The sequence below is a fragment of the Bactrocera oleae genome, chromosome 6 (genome assembly GCF_042242935.1).
Source record: "Bactrocera oleae isolate idBacOlea1 chromosome 6, idBacOlea1, whole genome shotgun sequence".
NCBI lineage: Eukaryota > Metazoa > Arthropoda > Insecta > Diptera > Tephritidae > Bactrocera > Bactrocera oleae.
In genome coordinates this window covers 46964764-46985583 of record NC_091540.1, presented here as the reverse complement: position 1 = coordinate 46985583, position 20820 = coordinate 46964764, and the positions used below count along the sequence as shown (strand labels likewise).

Genomic DNA, 20820 nt, shown 5'->3' with positions numbered 1-20820 from the left:
GAGCACACTATTTGTCAGAACAACAGGGCTTTCTTTGATTGAAAGGCTATTATGGTATCTAGTTTTGCTGAAAATACACAGCCTGCCACTCGATTATTTAGTTTCGACCCATCTGTATAGATGCTTATCCCAATATTACTGTCCACCTCACCCATTTCCCACTCTTTTAGGAGTAAGGAAAAGGGAATCTGGGTAAAGCTAATGCGATCCCTTCTTGCTTACATATCTAGAAGTAATACACTTTATTATTTATATATATAAGAATTTATTTTATTTTTTACAATTATATAGTATATTTAATATTAATACTAGGTTCTAAACGTTATATCTACAGAGTATTCCTCGCTTAATTGATACCGGTTAATTAATTTTCCCGCTTATTTGAATCACCTGATCGGTCAAAAATATATATAATTGAACCCGGTTTTGGTTTCCCCGCATAATTGGTTAAAAATATATATTATTGAAAAACAATATACCTTTAATTTTCTCCGGTTGATTGCACAAAAAACTTTCGTTAAAAAATTAGACTGACATTACCGGACATACATACATATTTCGTAGCAGGTGGCATCTCTACAAAGCAATTGAAAACATACATATGTATTACAGACTTCCTAAATTAAGGTTTTAAAAATGTAAGCAACGAAATCTAAATGTGTGATTGCTGGTGCTGCATACTTTATACAGTAACATTAATGGTTTTTGTACCTTAAGTTTATTTTATTTTTTATGACAATGCTCTTTTAATATATGTGTAAGTGCATTGTCTTGTTTTTGTTCCTTATGTATTTCCGTTTAAAGTTTTAAATTTTATTTAAATATAATTACTAAAAACTAAATAAACACTTAAAGTGCACATATGCATTTTTTTAAATTTATTATTTTGTCCAATTAAGCGGGATTCCTGTAATTGAACGAGTTGTTCAATTAAACGAGTATTGGTTAATTGATTCCAAATTGTGCAATTTTTGAAGTGCAATTACTGTACATATATTTTTTTAATATTAAATTCGTTTAACTAGAAATATAATTTTTTGTCGCGTCAAACAAATTTACAATGTATTATTTAATTGGTAATTTATGAAGATTTATTCGATTCAACCTAATTTAACTTTCAGAAGTTCAAAATACAGACGAAAATTGCTAATTAAATATCAAACAAAAAATTAAACAAAGCTTTATTACATACATATTTATCATTTTTATCACAATTTTAATAAATTAGAAATTATTTACGATACATTTTTTAACGATTAGATATTTAAGCATTGGTTGCAGTCATTTTCGTATGGATAGGTCAAAAAATGTTATTTATAACATTAACAATTATTTAATATAACTATTTTACTTTATTATATAAAAGGCACAAACGCAGCTACAAATATACCAACATTGACTCACAACTTTGTTACAGTGTTTAACTGCCATGCTCCGTTACAAATCGTCTACTTGCGCTTTTGCGATTCGAGATATGTAGCGGTAAAGGTCAGCAATCGTTGACGCTGTTTCAGGTTGCGGGCGCGCACATGCGCTGAGTTCACCTCCTCCGTATAACTGCCTGGGAACCATCCTACAACGCCATCGCGTATGCGCTCACCCAGGTACCAACCTACAAAAAAATATACACAAAATATGGTTCAATAATTTTATTTTACGCGATTGCTTTGATAATTTACCGTCTGGTAGTTTTCGCGTTACGTTTACGACATCGCCAACCTCCAGACTCAGCGCATCCGGCTCTCTTGTTTCGTATGCGTGCTTTGTTATAACTTGCGGACAGTCCCAGGATTCGTACAGCTTTTCTCCAGGCGTCTCGGGTTCGGGCGGTCGAACTGCCTGCAACCAACGTTCCTGTTCGGAAACTGATGGGCAAGAAAGGAGCTGCAATACAACAAGTTAATAACCGATGTGTAAATATCAATGACGTCGTTGACTTACTAGTTCTACAGTCTTTCGTTCATGATTCTCTAACAATGTCATTAGTATTAGATTTTTGTGCGTCTGACTAATATCTCTTAGATCGCCCGTTGATATAGTTAGCATGCTACGCGGACAATAATCGAAGACTATGAATTGCTCTTCACCCTTACGTTTTGTTAGTACGAGCAAGTCGGAGAAGAGGAATATGTAGATCGCCACCTTGGAGAATTTTTTGCCGAACGTAAGTTTTACATCGTCACCGCGCCAAATGAAATGCGTCAACTCGCCGCGCTTCACCAGGAAACGTGGTTTTGAACCAGCTGCGGGTACACCCACAGGCGCTATAGCTAAGGCACGTATTGTCGAAGGGAATTCCAGCTGACGCGCAATACGTTCAATTTCGTATGCTTGTTCACATCTATTCGCTGCCTCATTGCATTGCGTCACTATCTTATTCATGATGGCCAACGTCATTTTCCAGTTCTCGTATTCGTCATCGTTGGAACTGACTTTACTGAAAACGGCGTCGATCAGCAGTGGCAAGCGCGTGATACGTTGCATGGGTAGCATGAGGAAAGAGTGTAGATTTAAACCACAGCAGATTGAACTTGTTTCGAGTAGATGCAGGTTTTGCGCGAAGATACCGCGTGTCTCCTTCAAGCGACGCAATGTTCGGTCCATGCGCCCTTGATGCTCACAAAATGAGATATAGACATGAAAGTATTTCTCGGCCATGGTGTAGATACGTTTACTTAAACCGATTAGCATTATGTTGTCTTGCCAACAGGACTCCATTTCGGTAAGTAATCTTTCAGAACATTCATGCACGGGTACTATATAAGCGAATAAAGCTTTTCGATCGCGTGCGCTCACTACATTCGTGTCCCGAAATATTGGATGATTCATGAAATGACTACGCAACAAATTGAGGGATTTTAGATAACTAGCTTCGGAGGTAATGATTTCGAATTTCGCCTCCTGTAAACTGCGTTCGCGTGATGTAAGGGTGGCTTTGGGAATATAAGATAATTTCAACTATCAATAAGTGAAATATGACTTGGCATAATATTCCAACTCACCTAGGACACACGAATTTATAACTTCTGGAATTTCACTCCACAATGTACGGGCTGGCCCGTTCTTTGGTTCAATTAATTGGAAAGCGCTTGGGCGCTGATGTTTCTGACTACTTATGCGTGCCTCACCACGCGTTCCATTCTGTCCAATTTCTTCATAACCATCTGTTGAACTATCATGACCCTCCATATCACGAGTGATCGACTATAATTTTTATTTAGTAATATAATAGAACTCATAATATAGATCTTCAAATGCAATTACCTCTATCTTAGCAGCGTTGTAGATCTGGTACAGTGGTTCATTCTGGAACATGCTGTGTGGGAGATCATCACCAAGCGCGCCTTCATTACCAGTCGACACACCCGAACTACCGCTTGAACTTGCTACTGAAACGCCACTAGTTTGATACAGACCTGCTTCTGTGTACCACGAATTGCCGTTAAAAACCGACGATCCACTTTGACTCGTTTTACCATCGTTTAGTGAAACTTCTGACTCTTGCATCAGATCGCTTGTGCCATTTTTAAAGACACCACATTCAGCATACCAAGAGGTTGTCGATGATGCAACGGGTGGCGGTGGTGGTGGATCTTGTGGACGTATGCCAATCGTTGTACGTCGCCGCTGCGAGTTCAGTGCTTTTGCTTCCTTTTTCGCTTTACGCGCTACAGTTGAAAATTTCTGCGCCTCGGGTACGGGTATTGGGGGCACTGTGGGTAGGTCACCAGATGAAGCTTTCTCTGAGAAGCCCGAATCTAATTCTCCTGATCCACCGTATGTCGGATCTTCAACGTAAAAGGTGCTACGTGTAGGCGACAACGATGATAATTGTTTCATATCAAATGTGGAACCAACTAAACTTTTACGTAAACGTGATTTGAAGCTTTTACCCGACTTCGATTTAGAACGTAGTGTTGCAATATTCGCATCGGCTTTCAAATCTGTTTGGTTAGTTGGAATCTTGTCAGCTGGATTAACTGATTTATCATCTACCACAATGGCTGGTGGACTATGGAACTCAGTATTTTCATAAATGTCTTGTTCTTGTGACGCTGTTGGCGTCTTTTTCACATTTTTCTGTGCCTTGGATTTAGTCTTTGGTGTATTCTCATATATATTGCCACTCACATAGAATTGTGTAGAGTTCTCGTAGAGTTTTTGTTGATTGTCACCGTATTTAGTTTGAGAAACGGGAGATTTCTTATTTGAGATGAAATTTTTGAGTTTGCGTACAATGGCGTACACTTGATTAGTGGAAGAAGGTGGATCAGGGAGCTTTACATTACGTATATCAACGCCGCTGTCATTGTGCTAGAAAGCAAAATTAGAAGATAAATTATGAAGTGATTAATAGCAAAACAGATATCAAATATTATGCTAGTTTATTTCAGTGGGAAGGCTTCCACACAAATTTTTAGTAATGTTGGCTGAATCTGCTGAAGGGTTTACGCCTTTTAGGAGGATTGCTTGGGGTTTTCTTCTTCTTGAAAATACAAAATGAAAATAAACGAATTTCGTGCACTTACATTTTTTATATTCTCTTCGGTTTCATAAATTTCATCGGTGTCTGTGTCGAAAGAGTCATAGTCATCTGATACCGCCAATGTGCCGAGCCCATGCATCGAGGCTGAGTATTGTTTTTTGCCTTGTGAGCCATTTTTCGTAAAATGTGGCAGGTCTTGACTGTATTTATTATGGCTGCTAGTACGCTGATCAGGTAGCGTGGAGTGGCGTTTATTTCCCAAAGGTGACAAAGTCTCATAGTAGTGATCGGAGTCATCTAAAATTAAAAGAAATAAACGGAAATATCAGCAACGAGCAAATGGATTATTTGATAAGAACTGAATACTTCTAAAATTACAATTAAGAACACAGTTGATAAAACATTAAAATGTGAAACGAACCTATGAAGGTGCTCACAGTCATCGACTGCCGTGCGCTAGTGCCATTGCTACCCTCAGTAATGGTGGCACGTACAAACGATAGCCGAGCACAGCGATTAATTCGTCTGTTCGCTTCCTGTTCGACCTGAGTCGTGGTATTCTGATATATGGGTTCGCTGATAGCATTGTGCTCGTTGACGGCACTATTCAGATACACCTGACTGGCCGGACAAGTGATGTAGACCTCCCCAACCGCACGTGGTCGACGCTTACGCGGCAGCGTACGCAATGTGCTGCAATTGCTTTCGCCTTGGCTGACATTCGTTGGCGCTGGTGTACTCATTTTATAACCGAGTTCATTTCCATGCGCACTTTTTCTGAATTTTAGTTTATTTCTATTTTATTTAGTTCAATTATCGATTTATTTCTTTTATTGTATTCTCCTCCAGGGATTTCTTTTAGTCGAATTAAAGTAAAAACAAAAAAGTACAGACGTAAATATGTGGGTTAATGCAGGTCAATTACACGTCGCTTGCACATTCTCTTTCCGATCAAAGCCTGCTCAGGCATACTTTCTCGAAGGCACACATGCATACATGCAGACATTGAAATTCTATTATTAAGAATTCTCTCAAACAAATATAGGTATCACATACATCATATACATACAAGTATGTAGGTATATATCAGCCTTTGGAATAAAAGTAGTTCCCCCTTAAATGCCATCTGACGCGTAAAGTTCAATTGGTTAAGCTGGCAATATTTCTCAATTAAAATCAATTGTCTACCGGGTGTGTAACACTTTTTGTTATACATATGGATACTGTTATTTATGTATTATATTTATATTCTGTTGAATTTCTGTTATATAATATAATCAAAAGTGAGGTGAGGATTTTTGAGTTTTTACTCGGCTTTTTACGATTGCTTGATGTCAATGGACGCCTATTTTATGTCAGAACTACACTGGAAACAATGATTTTACTCGCAATCATTTCCCTAGTTTTAATATATTTATTCTACTCAAGCTTTTTATTAAACCTAACACACGTTAACATCTCCTACTTTTTAGTTGTAATGATTCTAATAATTATATATGCAATAATTGTGAGCTTAAAATAAGAAAACACGTTAACTTCGTTGGCATCGAAGTTATAATACCCTTCACAAATGCTAAAGATGCCATACAAGAATAATAAACAATAACCCATAATTTCGTGAAGATCATATAAAAAGATCATATATACAAGGATATGATTTTAATCGTTCAGTTTGTACACAGCTATAGCATATAGTGGTCCGATATCGGCGGATGAGCAGCTTCTTGGAAAGAAATGGAAGTGTGCAACATTTTAGAGGGACTTGTTCTTGTTATGTACAGACAGACGGATACGGAAATCGTTTCAGCTCGTCACGCTCATAATTCATCTATGATAAATATTTTATAGGGTCTTGGAAGTAAAAATGATAATTTTTCATTTACAATTTTGTTGAAGAATCAACAAAGAATATAATACAAAGGGATTATCTGAGAAAAGGTTGTTAAAAGAAGCGCTAAGTTTGGGTGGAATTGAACAGTTTATACTCTCAATCAAAGCCCATAAACGTAGACTTAGTTCGCGTTAGCTAAAATTATATTAAAAACACCTTCAAATGAGATACATATACATATGTAATATTAACTCGACCGAAGTGTTTTAATTAAATATATTAAGTTAAAACTTGTTAGAATAACGAAAATCATTATAAGTAGTATATGGGAGTTGTTACCAACCGAACCGAATACCAACCGTCTAACGGCGCCCAGAAACGTATGTAACAAGTTTCATCAAGATATCTCAATTTTTATTCAAGTCACAGCACAGACGGCCGGACGCACAGACAGTCACCCAGATTTCAACTCGTCTCTTTATCCTAAGCATTTATATACTCGTATGTATATTTAACTATATATCCAGATGAACAAAACTATTATACTTTGTACCAACATGTTGCTAGAGTATAAAAATTTTCCTCTCAAAGAGAATAATTAACTTCGATAATAAATGAGGAGTGTATGTTGTACATATGTTTTGACAGACAATTTTGATATAAAGACAGATTTATTCATTTCATATGGTATAGTTTTCCCTAATAATATAATCTAACAGATATTGTACATACATATATAAGCAAACGTTTTTATTGGCCCTTCGTTGATGAAGGCATAATACAAAATGTACGAAATAATAACGCAAAGAAAATTTTTAATGATTTTTATTAATAGTTTATTTTACACAACATTTTAACCAAGCTCATAAAATTAACTGAATTTTCGAAAAATTGCCTAATATATTCGTAAGTGGTAATAAATTTTGACTAATCATTTCACCTTAAAATATTCAGTACATAAAAGCGCTGTTTGCTTACTGTAGGTCAAAACAGTTAGCCGTTCCCTTGGTTCGAATTAATTGCTTATAATTAAGTGCTTTGTATGTTATTTGCATTAAGCATGGATCATTGGTGCAATAATGGACTCATAGTATATACATATGTCAGGAAACAAAGATTTGAAAATATTAAAATTGGCTTGTAAATAGTTCGAAAAACCAAAAATTATTATATTTTTATATTCAACTCCATCTGAGTCTTCTCTTCTTCTAAAGTAGTGTCGACGTATGGATTGAAATATTTTGGTATACATGTATACTACCTGGTATATATTTAATGTAACCAAAATTAACAAACAATAGTTTGACTTAGCAGTTACATTAGAATTGACCTTATATAAAAAATGTTTTTCATGGGACCATTGGCTTCGTTACTATTTGTGTTTAAAAAAAATATACTTTTTCTGACAATAATTTTTTTTATCTCGAGCCCAATGATATGATGACAATTATCTAAATAAATTTTCGAACAATTTAGGGAATTATAGTGAGGAACAAGAAGAGTGGTTTCTGTTGAAACTAAAAGTAATGAAAAAAAGGTATGGAGTTTGATTTAATCTTCTGGTGATGGCAGTACACTGCCGCTCCTTAAAATGAGATTGTCTACTTGAAAATCATAAAAGATAAGCTCATAAAAGGTGTTTTATTGAAATATAAGTTCGCGTATAGACATACAAACAGACATGGCCACGCTGGTGACTTATATATATATATTGTACTTTATACGTACTCCCACGTATACCATAAATACCTACTAAGACTCATTGCATGAAATCCTCGGTTATAAAAACTATTCACAAAAATTAGTGAGGAACCCCAAGTTTAATTTTATAACGGCGGCAACATAACATTTCTTTCCACAAACACTTATTTGTAAAACCGTAAAGGGGAAACTACGTTATAAAAGGACTAAAAAATTATTAGTTGTTGAAAGTTTAGTGCACAAATCCTTTGCTTTATCCTTTTTTTACAATTGTTTCTTAAACATAGAAAAGTTAAGCAGTAAGCGTTTGGGTAAGAGATAACCCATCATAACCTAAAGAATCTTTCAAACTGAGAACAAAAGCTTGCAGTTACTACCCTATTAGCAGAAAGCTACCATAAAATAGTACAGCTCACCAGCGTTGCCGTATTGTTAAGATCGGATTAAAATTGGTAGTTTCATTTGCCTTTGGTAGTTGGGTTGGTAGGTATAAGGTTTTGGTAGGCAATATTTTTTATCAGATGTATTTAGAATGAAAGTTAATCTTAAGATTTTTTCGCTTAAATAAAATTGCATACTTTCTTGTCTGCTATTTACATTAACTAAATATCGGACTATAATTGAAACTGTAAATGAAGATGGAAATTGTCAATAATTTGATATATTCGCACATTTCTTTAACTTCTTACATTAAATGAAAGAAAAAGAGGCTCAGAGGCTACTATGGTAAATAATTTTAATAATAATTCCTAAAATATCAGGGATATTAGTCGGAATCTTAACGCCATCAACCATGATTATAAGATCCAGTCTGTACTCCTTTCTCCAGTTCAGGAATGTGGTTGCTGTGGATTTAGTGGGGAGAGTGTCAGGCTCCTTGCAAAGCAAGCGCGAGAAAGATCGGTAAGATAGCTGTTTTATTTCGAACACATGTCATCGATTCCATTGCCTGACGTCAATATCGTACAATCATCTGGATATGAGATGATAGAAATTCCCTCTGGTGGTTAAGGGAGTTTAAAAATATAGATGTTAAACAATAGCGTGTAGAGGATAAGACCCTTCGGAACCCACTGTTGAATTCTTTTTAACTTAGATTTTCGACCTCCAAACAGTACGAATGATTACGGATAGTTCTAGAAAACTTGACAATTTTTTGTAGTGATGAATACTCGACTGACCTTCAAAAACTGACCTCAAATTGAATTGACCTCTAAGGTTTATTTGTATTGTATGTACATATTTTCCAAATGTGATGTGAAAACGCAATGTTTTGATGATAAGGAAACTTGGGAGTTTTGCAACAGATTTGGTAGGTGTTTTGGTACCCAGAGATTTTCTCAAGTGGCAACACTGCAACTCACATACGAAGTATACAATTTTAATAAAATTGTAATTATATATAATTTAAATCTGAATATAATTTAAATATATCAAGGTTGCGAGAAATTCATTTGACATAGTACATATTTACTCATTAAAAGTGGTAATTTCAAGAATTATGTGAATTACTAGCATATCAACAGGTATAATTGTTAAACAGTTATTTAGATGGACTATTTTGTTTGTAGTAGTAGTTGTTGGACAGTGACTTAATTAAAACGAATGCCAAGTTTGTTTGCGTTTATGGTCTACTTCATGAGGTTAATTGGGTGCAAAATGCAAGCGTTTAAAATGTTATATATGTATATAAACCAGTATACCCCTAGCTCACGATTAAAGTGAGAACATTAGAGCTACAAATATATCTACAACATATGTATGTATGTACAAGAGCACCTTTGCAAAAAATGAACACGAAAAACTAAAAAACGTTTAACAAAAACAGAGTAGTGAAACAAACAAAAAAAAAAATTCAACAAAAATGCTTATGTTGTTGCGTCAAAACTCGAAATAGCGCGCAGCTTCAACGTTGAAAAAAGAAGAGGGAGGGCAGCATATGGTCACAGGCATACAGGTGAGCAATGAACCGGTCTATAATACAGACACCAATTTAAACTGACGTTTGGTTTTATTTTCAAGTTTTTATACTTTTTTAACTACAATACCAGCGTACAATAAATTATTACATGTGCTTGTGTGTGTGCAACCACGAAACTTTACCATAAACAGTGGTTTATGGGTAAAAAAAAGTATGTGAAATTTATAAACTTTTTTAATTTTTTATAAGTCTGTTTCATTATCGTTTACATATTGATGGGCGATTTATTCTTGAAGTAAAAGGAGTCACATGAATTAAAACTTTGTACCTACATGTAAATTTCTGAGAAAACAACAAAGCTTTTAAGCGAACTCATGGTTGAAATTTGCCAATACAAAGTTTCTACCAATATTTTCAAAGAGAGCAATATTTATTTGCGATTATTCTGTTTTATTAAGTAAAGAATATATTTTTACAAACTTGAGTTGTGCCATTTATGCATTGAACTACTCATATGTACATACATACATGTGTAGTAAATAAGTATTTTCTCAAATTTGTGTCTATACTTCAAATGGCTTGCTTCTTGAGTGGGATTGTTATCTGTTTGGTATATCCAAAAAGCTGGACGCAAATAAGAGCTTACTCTAAATGGTAAAATGTATACAAACCGGATTCTTTGCTGCTGACTAAAGTTTTGAAGACTTACCTAATTCAATAGATTCACTGACATATTTTTATAGCTATGTATGCATCTCTTTTTTATAATACTTGTGATAGATGACAAATTAGATTTTTTGAATAAAAAAATTCACAACCCTTATAACAAGAAGCTCCTATTTTAGTACATTTGTTTGTTTTATTATTATTATTCATTTAGTGCATATTAAAACATATAGAGCGAATATACTAATAATACGAAATAACCTCTCGAGCTTTATACTAGACGTTTGCAATAAACATCTTAATCTGCTTATGGCGGCCAACCATACCTCGAAAGTGTGTGCTTAACTGAGTATTGGTGGCACTGATTTGATATACTATAAACCTAGTAAATTTATTGTTTATTGTGTCTGATCTCTTCACGGTTATACCACTTCTTCACAGCGTCACATCGTCACATCTAGTTACAAGGTTAAACGAGATCATGAACTGACCGCTTCTGACATTTCCTTGGCGAGCAACACGACAATCACCATGTGTAGTCTGTCTGTGTTGTCTGCTACGCATTCATAGGTTATCTGTCAATAATTTAATTTTACATAAAAGCAGGTACATAAGTGAGCATATATGCAGGCAATTATATGTCTGTTTATATTTTTCCAGTTTTTTGCAAACGATGCCATGCATTCGTCGATTGCTGGTGAATCCATTGACTTGACTTGGCAATGAACGCATTTTCATTTTCATTTCCATTGTAATTTGCTTCTTTTACATTTTATTTTGAAAGTATTCCGCCTTTGTTTGCACTCGCCTATCTGGCAATTGTTGCAATTAATTTCGAATGCATTTTGCAGCGCCGTTGCATGTTTACATTCGTTACTCATATGTACGAGGTGGCATCAATTATTGCCAATATTTGTGTTGCACTCAAATGAATGAACATAAAAAGCGGTTTCTGTTTAAACAAGACTTTCGCCTCCTGCAACTTGGCTATATACATATGTATGTATGTTCATATATAGATATATATATGTGTTATGTGTGATAATATTTCAAGTATGAGTTCTACGCAGCTAAAATACTCAGTGCGTGTACATTGTGTATGGTTTAGGAGTTACAATATATTTTTGTCAAAGCTAAATATTTATTTGCCATCGAACAGTTCACATGAAATACCTACATACAAGTAATTATTGATATGAATTTACGATCTCGTACTGCGAAGATAGTGAGTTCCATTTCCTGTTAATATGAACATGATCACGAAGCAGACAGTTGGCTTCCAGGTACGATAAAAGCATTCCAATCCTTTTACGTGGCAGTGTCACTAAGCCAGATGATGAAAATCGAGATGTGAGTTAATTTTTTATGAAAGTGAAAACCTGAACCAAATAGACATACTTGTTTTACACTATACTAAACGATTTATATATCAATGTCAGTATGTCGAAGTAGCTTAACAGACTTAAGAGAATATATTTTGATATTTAGTAAAAACTTGATATGTTTCCATAATTATTTTACCGCAATTAAATGCATCCGGTTCTAAGATATTGCTTAAGATATAATACAATGTCGATTCTCGAATAAGCTGGTCAGAATAAATAAAATTGTTAGAATTTTAACATTTTGCCACAGATGTACATATGTATATCTATATTTGTAAGTTTCTTAAGAAAGTCTACCATTGAGTTAGAAAAATTAGCATTGTATCAGCCTGATAATTTTACAACAAACTGTATTTATTATACCCTGAACAGAGTATATTAAATTTAGCACGAAGTTTGTAACACCCAGACGGAAACATCGGAGACGAAAATTTTAATTTTATAGTATGAATACATTGAATATCTTTAAAGAAAATATGTGTACATAATTTTTTTATTTTTTTACGAACGTTTCTAGCTGAATATTTCACTAAAGTTGATCTTTAAGAAATCGTTGCTCTTTAAACGCTTTATGAATTTTTGTCATAATATTTGCTTTGCTTTTTATTGTGAAATATATTTTACTAATTTACATTGTCTATTGATACATTAATGTGATTAAATAAATAATTATAACTGTAATGATGGCTCAGTATGCTGCATTGTAAGTAGACCGATTTCTGCAGCCTTCCGTAAATAACAATCTTGATTCAGTATCCAACGCAAACATAACGGCAACTACCATATAAACTAGCCTTCCGCAATTGGGGTGTTAGTTGTGTTTTAACAAGGAAATGGATCTAATATTCTTTAAAGTACTAACAACATTTACTTAAAAGTGGAAGACTTTATGAAAGAAGCCTATTTTGGAGCCTCGAAGAGTCACACTTCGATAGTGTGTTATCAAAATCATGCAAGATCTATACAATAAATCCATTACTCTAGATGGAGATGGTCGTTCTAAGCATTATACCGCGTTTAAATGTATAAGTCCATGTCGGAAAACAATACAATTTTGGGATTTCTTTTCAGCTACAACCCTTTTATATAAATTTTAATTGAATTTTTATATAATATTGATATTGACACAAGGTACTACGAGTATGGAAACGAACAATAAGAAATAGAAACATATTTCAATATTTAGTGTAAAAAGTATAACGTATTTTCACAAAAGCATTTAAAATACTCTTCAAACTAATTTTTTATTCAACTAGCTAGTGTGTAATATATTACAAAGTCATTCGATTTGAATCCCCAATCTGATCAAATTTGACTCGGACTGGTTTATTTAAACTGCGCGAGCAAAGCGAATCAATAAATCTTCATAGGTATGTCAATTAGTGTGAGTTTGGCAGCTGTTCATTTACTAGGCGAAAAGCTTGTCTGGCGATTTTTACAACGAAATTTTGTATTTCCAATGGAATTATTGTTGCGGAATCGTTGAAAATGCTACAAAAGTGTTTTAGAGAGTCTACTTTATCATGAACACAAGTATTACAGTGGCACAGAGTATTCAGTGAAGGTCTTGAAGTCATTGAAAACATGCCTCATGCAAGTTGTTCATCCATATCTGAAAAATATAAAGTACTTGAAAATCGTCGTGTTGGCATCAGAGAGATAGCAAGAATCTCAACATCGCTTTTGGATCGACTCAACCAATTTTGTTAATGTTTGGGTATGAAGCCTGGCAATGCTAGACTCGTACCAAATAACTCGAATATTTTGCAGAAAACAACGTCTAATCGAGGTTAAAAAAGAGGTGCTTGGAAACTTAGCTGAATACCCTACATTCATCAAACGCATCACTACTGGTGACGCTACATGGCCTTGTTAATACGAAGTTGAAGCTGTCAAACAATCGCAGGAATGGCGCACCAAAAACGAGCCGAAACCAAAAAAAACAAAATTCGCAGAAGGCAGTGAAGGCCATTCAGCCTTATAATAAATGTGTGAAAAAATCGAAGTATATATCGACTGTGAAGAATTGTATTAAAATACCTGAAAATGTAGATTTTTTTTTGTCAGTGAGGGTCATAGTCGATCCGATGGTATTGGACGATGCAAATATCTCATATTGCAGTACTTCAAATTCATTCGGATCGAAATGACTTTTTAAGGTATAAAGGCAAAAGGTATCAACAGTGATGGAATGTTTGAAGGATAAAAAAAATTTCAAAGGACGCCATTTGAAGATGAAGAAAGTGACAAGACATTGTGTCGTAAATTAATAAAGTTGATAACTAAATTTAGTAGACTTTATTATTTTCTATTTTTTCCGGAACCGACCACCAGCGACTTTTTTCATTTTCTCATATCCCAAGACATGAGTGCTAGCGACTTTTTTTGATCTCAAATTCTCAAATCGAAATTTAGCGGCAATAAATAGGTAATCAGCGAGACCGAACGTCAAAATTTTGTATAGTTTTCAGCCTGCTTCGAGAAATATTTTTAGCACACTTTTCTACCATTCTTATAAATGTCCACTTGCAAAAAATATTTCATGCAGCATTTATATTTTACTATGTCTGCAACTTAGACTATATAGCAATGCGCAGCTGTTCACTCAGTCCACTTGTCTAAGCTATTTTTGCGATTTTGCTGCGGAAATGTAAATTTTCGCGCCAACAATTCGCACCTAGCAATTAACGCCCTCTGCCTAATTGATGCACATTTACTAAATATATACATGATATACATATAAATGCTAAATGTGCACTTGATTTCATTATGCCGTTTCCTATTTCATCATCGTTAAGAAATAAATTCTGTTGATTAATTAACAAGTACGTTGATCAAATGTATGAATGTACGAGTTCACCTTCAAGTATTTTCACTTTTTGGCCTATGAAGACTTAGTTAAGTTTGTTTCTTTTTTTAGAACCATTAATTTTATTTCTTCTTTTTGCCTCTTCCTAAGTTCGTTATTGCCTGCACGGATTCAAGCTCATTAGCATATTCAGTTTTCTTGATCAATTTGAACTCCACTTTTAGACTTTCAATATTTATGGTGGAGTCAAAATCAAAAGCAAGTATTCTTAAATAAAACTATGGTAAAGTCAGCAACCAGCGTAACTTTTTATAGCATGAGTAATTTTTATTATATATATTTTATTTGTTTACATAAATATTTTATTTGTAGTTGGGAGGAATATTTATCACACTAATCTAATAAAAAAGTTTAATGAGACTCTTTTGAAAATATAATAGGGTAATAATTTCGTATACGCCTTACCAATGTTGAGTTGGGAAAGATAAAAAATGTTTTTATAATATTGGAAAGGGTTTTGTACTATGGTACGTAAGTACGTAATTGTCTGTGCAACTCCTTTTGGATTTATTGGTAAGTCAAAGTATTTGTACGTAACATAAATCATTTTTATCAATCTCATTTGAAAGAAATGGAACAAAGAAGCTGATATGGAAATATTAATGTCGCAGTTAAAATATGAAGCGATTCGAACCAATTCTTTAAAAGAGTAAGAGTAATAAAAAACTAGCATTCGTTGTATGGGCGTTGCTGTAAAAAATTTTAATGTGTATATTAACATAATAGTTTCATAACTTTCTCTTAATTTTGTTAAACAATGTTCTAAAGAATTTAAAAATCTGTATATAACTAAATTTTATTTTTCTACTTTGTTGAAGCTCATATTGGAATGCAGATCTGATCTAGAACTTAGTTACCAAATCTATTTCGATAACTTGGAATAAGTAGAAAAACATTCTTTTTGGCTTTGTAAGTAAAATCTTACTCCATATACCAGTCGTTTAAAATTTATAAACTCACTAATTCTAGGAAAATGCTTAGCATAGTGTTCTTAGTAAAACATCTGATTGTATAAGATTGTAAAATAATTATATTGTCTGAAATTACCTGGGACGTTAACCAACTTATCAAAGCTGTCAAAACAAAAACCATTTTGAACTATGTTAAACGAATCGTTTCATTGCCCATGCCATGACCAGGGTATATAAAGTTTGCCATGAAGTATATATATATATAAATGATCTGCATGACGAGCTGAGTCAATTTAGTCATATGTCTGTCCGGATGTCTGTATATACTGGAACTAGTTCCTTAGTTATTGAGATATCAATCTGAAATTTCGCACACATCTTTTTCTCCTGAAGATGCTGATCATTTATCGGAGCCGCCAATTTCGGACCACTCTAGCATATAGCTGCTATTCAAACTGAACGATCGGAATGAAGTTCTTGTTAGAAACCTTTTGTTTTTGTGACGGGTGTAACCGAAGTTAATATTTTTTCTTGTTTTAACATTAAAATAAATATATTTCGCTATCTTAATAAATAACATTCTCAAAAGCCACTTCAGTAAAGTATTTTTTTGTTTCTGTAACTGAGCAGTTTTGGATCTCGAGATTTCAAAACTATTTTGACTTTTATTTTATGACTCAGTAAATTCAGCCCAAGCGGCCATCTCGTCCGTCCGCGAAAGAAGGATACTATTTTGGCTTATAACTTATCATTATTAAAGTAGATCACCCTTTTTTGATAGTTCAAATGTCAAAAAGTAAACAAATATGCAGAAAAAAATATCATTAAAAAAACTGAAGAGAACGCTCCTTTCAAGATATCGTGAGAAAGTATTATTGCTGAAAAAAATGGACTTAAATACGGATCTGGGGGAGATTTATAAGAAAACTAATTGCTTAAAGGCCCGAAAAATTAAAACACATTTAAATTGATTCTAGAAATTTAAAATTGACTACAGGAGAAATCGAATTGATATTATGCTTGTAGGTAGGCGGATCGCCCTATTACCTCACATCTACTTATGAGACACAAAAAGGGATAAGTATAAGTTAGATAAGCTTTGTTGTAATTGAAAATAACCCAATTGTGGCACTCGGGCTAGTTCTGACGTGAGTATATACACCTATGTATATATGTAAGTACCAATGCAGCTTAGATATGGATTTATATACGTGTACATATGTATGTATGCACTCATATTACTAACTGATATTTATGTTATGCGTCACAACATTGGTAACCACGGTGCTATACATAATTTGTAACTAACGGTTTATTCATTTGTAGCTATGTAATTGAGTGCGTATTTATCTACATTTTATTTAACTTTAAAAAATAGCAAATAGAAACCAACAAAAATTCGAATAAACCGTATTAACAAACAATGGCTTAAATAAAATGCAGCGGCGCCTTTGTTGGTGTCGAATGCGGAAGCCGGCTTCGCCGTCATAGACACGATCACTGAACTTAGCGTTCATTAATTTTTTCAGCTTTTGTAAATAGGTGGGCTTTTTTTACAATTTGCTTGTTTGCAAATCGCCTTCACTATCGGTTTTATACGTCGTTTTTGCTAATTTTTCGCATTTTTTACGGCCAACAACAAAAAAGCAAAAAACCTCAAACTGCAAACGATACAACTTTTCCGCGGCGATGATGGTGTTTGCGGTAAAATATGCAGTTTTTCCTGCATTACAACGTTACAACGGTAGTTTGCAAGCTTTTCCATTATGACAATTAACGCTCAGCGCTGCCACTTCTTACAAATGCCAGCAATCTTAGGCTGTAAAAAATAAAAGCTACACATGTACACAAATATATAATTGTAAGCGCTGGAGATCGCATGCAAAACAATGATTTCTAAAAAACTTTACGTTTTGCTGTTATTATTGCTTTTAGACAGCGTCTCACTTCTTCACTTGTAAATTTACGCTATAACGCGATTTAATTTTATTATTTTTCAAGGTTCTTTATTTAATTTTACTTTTTTGTGTGTTTTGTTGTTGTAAAGTGCGTATTTTTTTCATGATTTGTACCACTAATACTGGTTTCCAGTCCAATCAAAACGGGGGCTTATTAGCACTCGCCGCTGCAAACATATTTACTTTGCTTGACTTTATACCTGTTTGTAGGTATGTGTATGTGTATACATATCTGCATATGTGTGTGATATTTATATTTTTATTTACTAGCTGGCTTTGTATCGTTTCGCATTTCGTCATCGCGGCATCGTGCGCAAACGAAATGCTCAACTAAAAATTCAAAGCGCTGAAGTTGCCTTTGTGCGCGCGCGTTTGCGTTTATTGCTTCGATGACCAAAGGTAAAAAATATGTTTACGAGTGCGACAGACAGCGCGAACAATGGCCAACCGCATCAACACACAACAAAGTTCATACCTGTGAACAGATTGCAACAAAAATTATCGCATCGGTTACAAAGTCTCTCATAATACTCTTGGTAAGGGGATAAACTGACATGGGGGCGCGATTCTGTGAGTAGATTTGAAGCAAATTGGACGCAACCTATTTTTGATACAAAAATAATGTCTTCCTATTATATAAAATATGTTTAAATTCTACTACGTAGATAAGCGCGTTTAAAGATCCGTACTACCATATAGTAGATCTGATACCATGAGTATTGTTTTTTTCTAGGTATGAAACTATGTGTTGAAGGTACCGAAATTTGATATCATATTACAAACAATAAAAGAAAAAACAACAGTTTTTTTTGTAATTTAGTTTTTTGTTGTAACAGTTATTCAAAATTTCGATAGTTTAAAGCTTCAAGGTTTATAACATAGGGTTTTGTTTCCATATGGTCTCCTCATTTGAGTGAAATAAGCAAGCTACTTTTTTTTGGCTGAAATCCAAATCTGTCAAAGAAGAGGTGTGGAGGACTAGTTCATAGCCTAAATGCCCATTCTATCGGTCGAATACCATCTCATAAAATCATGCAAGTCGTCACCCCACCTCTGTTAATGAGTGCTTAAAAAGCGTCGTGCATATCATCTTAATATCTCTTATGGCTCTTATCGACTAAACAGATTTTGGTTAATGTTTGGGTATGAAAGGTGTCAATTCCAGACTCGTACCAGAAGATCTGAATGTTTTGGAAAAAAAGAACGTCTAGTAGAGGGCGGAAAAGTGTTGCTTGACAATGTAGCTGAGGATGCTACATTAATCAAACGTATCATTACTAGTGACAAGACGTGCATTTATGAATATGACGTCGAATTGCGTTCCAAAAATGATCCCAAACCGAAAAAACCACTAAGCCGCTGAATTCATTGAAGACCATCCCAGCCGAAGCTTATAACAACTGGATCGAAAATTGAATTAAGTGTTGGCATGCTTGTATTTGCTCAAAAAGAGCCTGTAACTGCAACTCTCTTGTATCGGATTCATTTTGCTAATTTTATTTATGCTTTTACATGTAACAAGTTCTCTCGTTTCGTTCATAACTTCACGAAACACTAGATTTTACCGTCACGAACACTCTAAACTGGGACGAAATTGCCGTATTCAATATTATATCACTAAGGTTCTGAAATGTTTGTGTAGTTGTCTCATTAGCCAGCACTTCGAGATCACAGACGCAAGAAGGTACAAGTAAAGCCTATTCGATATAACGTTGTTACTGGGTATGTGAGCTCCATACATATACACAAAGATGTGCTATCATGCACAGGTTGACTATGAACCTAACCTAACCTTGCACATTGTTTCCCAACTACTAACTACGACACTGTTTTTTGTTATGCCCGCAAGCTTAGCTTGTAAACATGTTATAGTGGCTATTCGCCTTTATTGCATTGGTGCGCGTATACGAATATTATTACTGCAACAAAACTGTTTCTAGTTGTCATTGCAGTTGTGTATTGGTAAACAGTTACTTTAAAGTTACAGCAACATCTTTTTTACATCTACACTTTTTGCACTCATTTGACCTTAACATTTCGCTTGGTTATTTATTTATTTATTTGATTGCTTTTCAATAATTTTTGGGATGGGAAACCACAGAGCTTATTTGGCGAGATATCTGTATGTATACATACGTATGTATATATTTGCAATATATTGCAATTGTATTCCTAACAATTTCACAAAACGTTAGCGTCAATATGAATGCCACACGCGTACTTGCATTGCAAAAACTCCGAAAAAGAGCAATCACAATAAATACCAGCAAACACCGAAACTGCGCGATCAGTGCAATTGCGACTGCGAAATGCACTGTAGGTCCAACAAGTAAAAAACCTGATAGCTGCTAATGCGCTAACTTTTTTTTTCTCACTTTTTTCCATTCACTGACTCACTCACTACACTCGGACAGATCACTTAGCGGTGCGATTGAGCGCGCGCGTGTCTACTTCCACGTCCTAACGCTCGAACTGGGCCCGTGTGACTGACTACGCCGATTGCCAGAGCTCTCTGCGCGTTGTGCACAGGCACACAATACAATCGCAGTGTAAGGGTGGGGTGTTTGTAGTACTAACATTTATGGACTACAGCCATCTATGTTAAAGCCATGGGGGAATTGCACGTTCGAAATGCTTCAGTGATCGCAGAGCGCTCTACTGCTCGTGCACAGGCTCCAAGACAATTGAGCTGCTCTCTGCCTGTAAGCTTTTTTGAGTACTTTGCGGTATGAAAAATTTACATGTTTTATGGGGTTATTTCTATATGTGAGCTGAATAGACTTTAGATGAGATACCACGATCATTAGACATCTGGTGGATAGTTACAAATACCGAAGCATGCATGATACTGTTTCAAAGTTAAGCGCTTACGAAAGTACGGCAAAGAAATATCGCGTCATCCGCGTTTCAGTGAGCTTATGCTTGGCATATCTGATTATGTTGTTGTCATTTCGTTGTATCAGAGCTGTTTATCTTCACGCTCTTACTCTCAGTGTCTACATCATGCCGGTTTCGTATCTTAGAGTTATGTGATGTGCTTATGCCTGATACATGCGCATGATGCTTGTTAATCACGAGTTTTATTTCTACTT

At 34.6% G+C, this 20820-nt stretch overlaps 1 protein-coding gene across 4 annotated transcripts; it reads right to left on the bottom strand.

Annotated features, from left to right (window-relative positions):
* Positions 1 to 1150: 1150 nt before the first annotated feature.
* Positions 1151 to 20228, bottom strand: Exn (Ephexin). 4 transcript variants are annotated; one of them, XM_036372117.2, is made up of 8 exons: positions 20104 to 20228; positions 4908 to 5341; positions 4530 to 4783; positions 3265 to 4314; positions 3003 to 3204; positions 1942 to 2933; positions 1680 to 1884; positions 1151 to 1612 (listed from the first exon to the last, which is right to left on the bottom strand). In XM_036372117.2, the coding sequence occupies exons 2-8, from the start codon at positions 5227 to 5229 to the stop codon at positions 1449 to 1451; spliced, it is 3189 nt and encodes a 1062-aa protein (XP_036228010.2). In that variant the 5' UTR covers positions 5230 to 5341; positions 20104 to 20228; the 3' UTR covers positions 1151 to 1448. The 4 variants fall into 4 exon arrangements, with proteins under 4 accessions (XP_036228010.2, XP_036228013.2, XP_036228009.2 ...); XM_036372120.2 differs by having other exon boundaries at positions 20126 to 20222; XM_036372116.2 differs by lacking the exon at positions 20104 to 20228 and adding an exon at positions 19865 to 20085.
* Between the last annotated feature and the right edge of the window lie 592 nt (positions 20229 to 20820).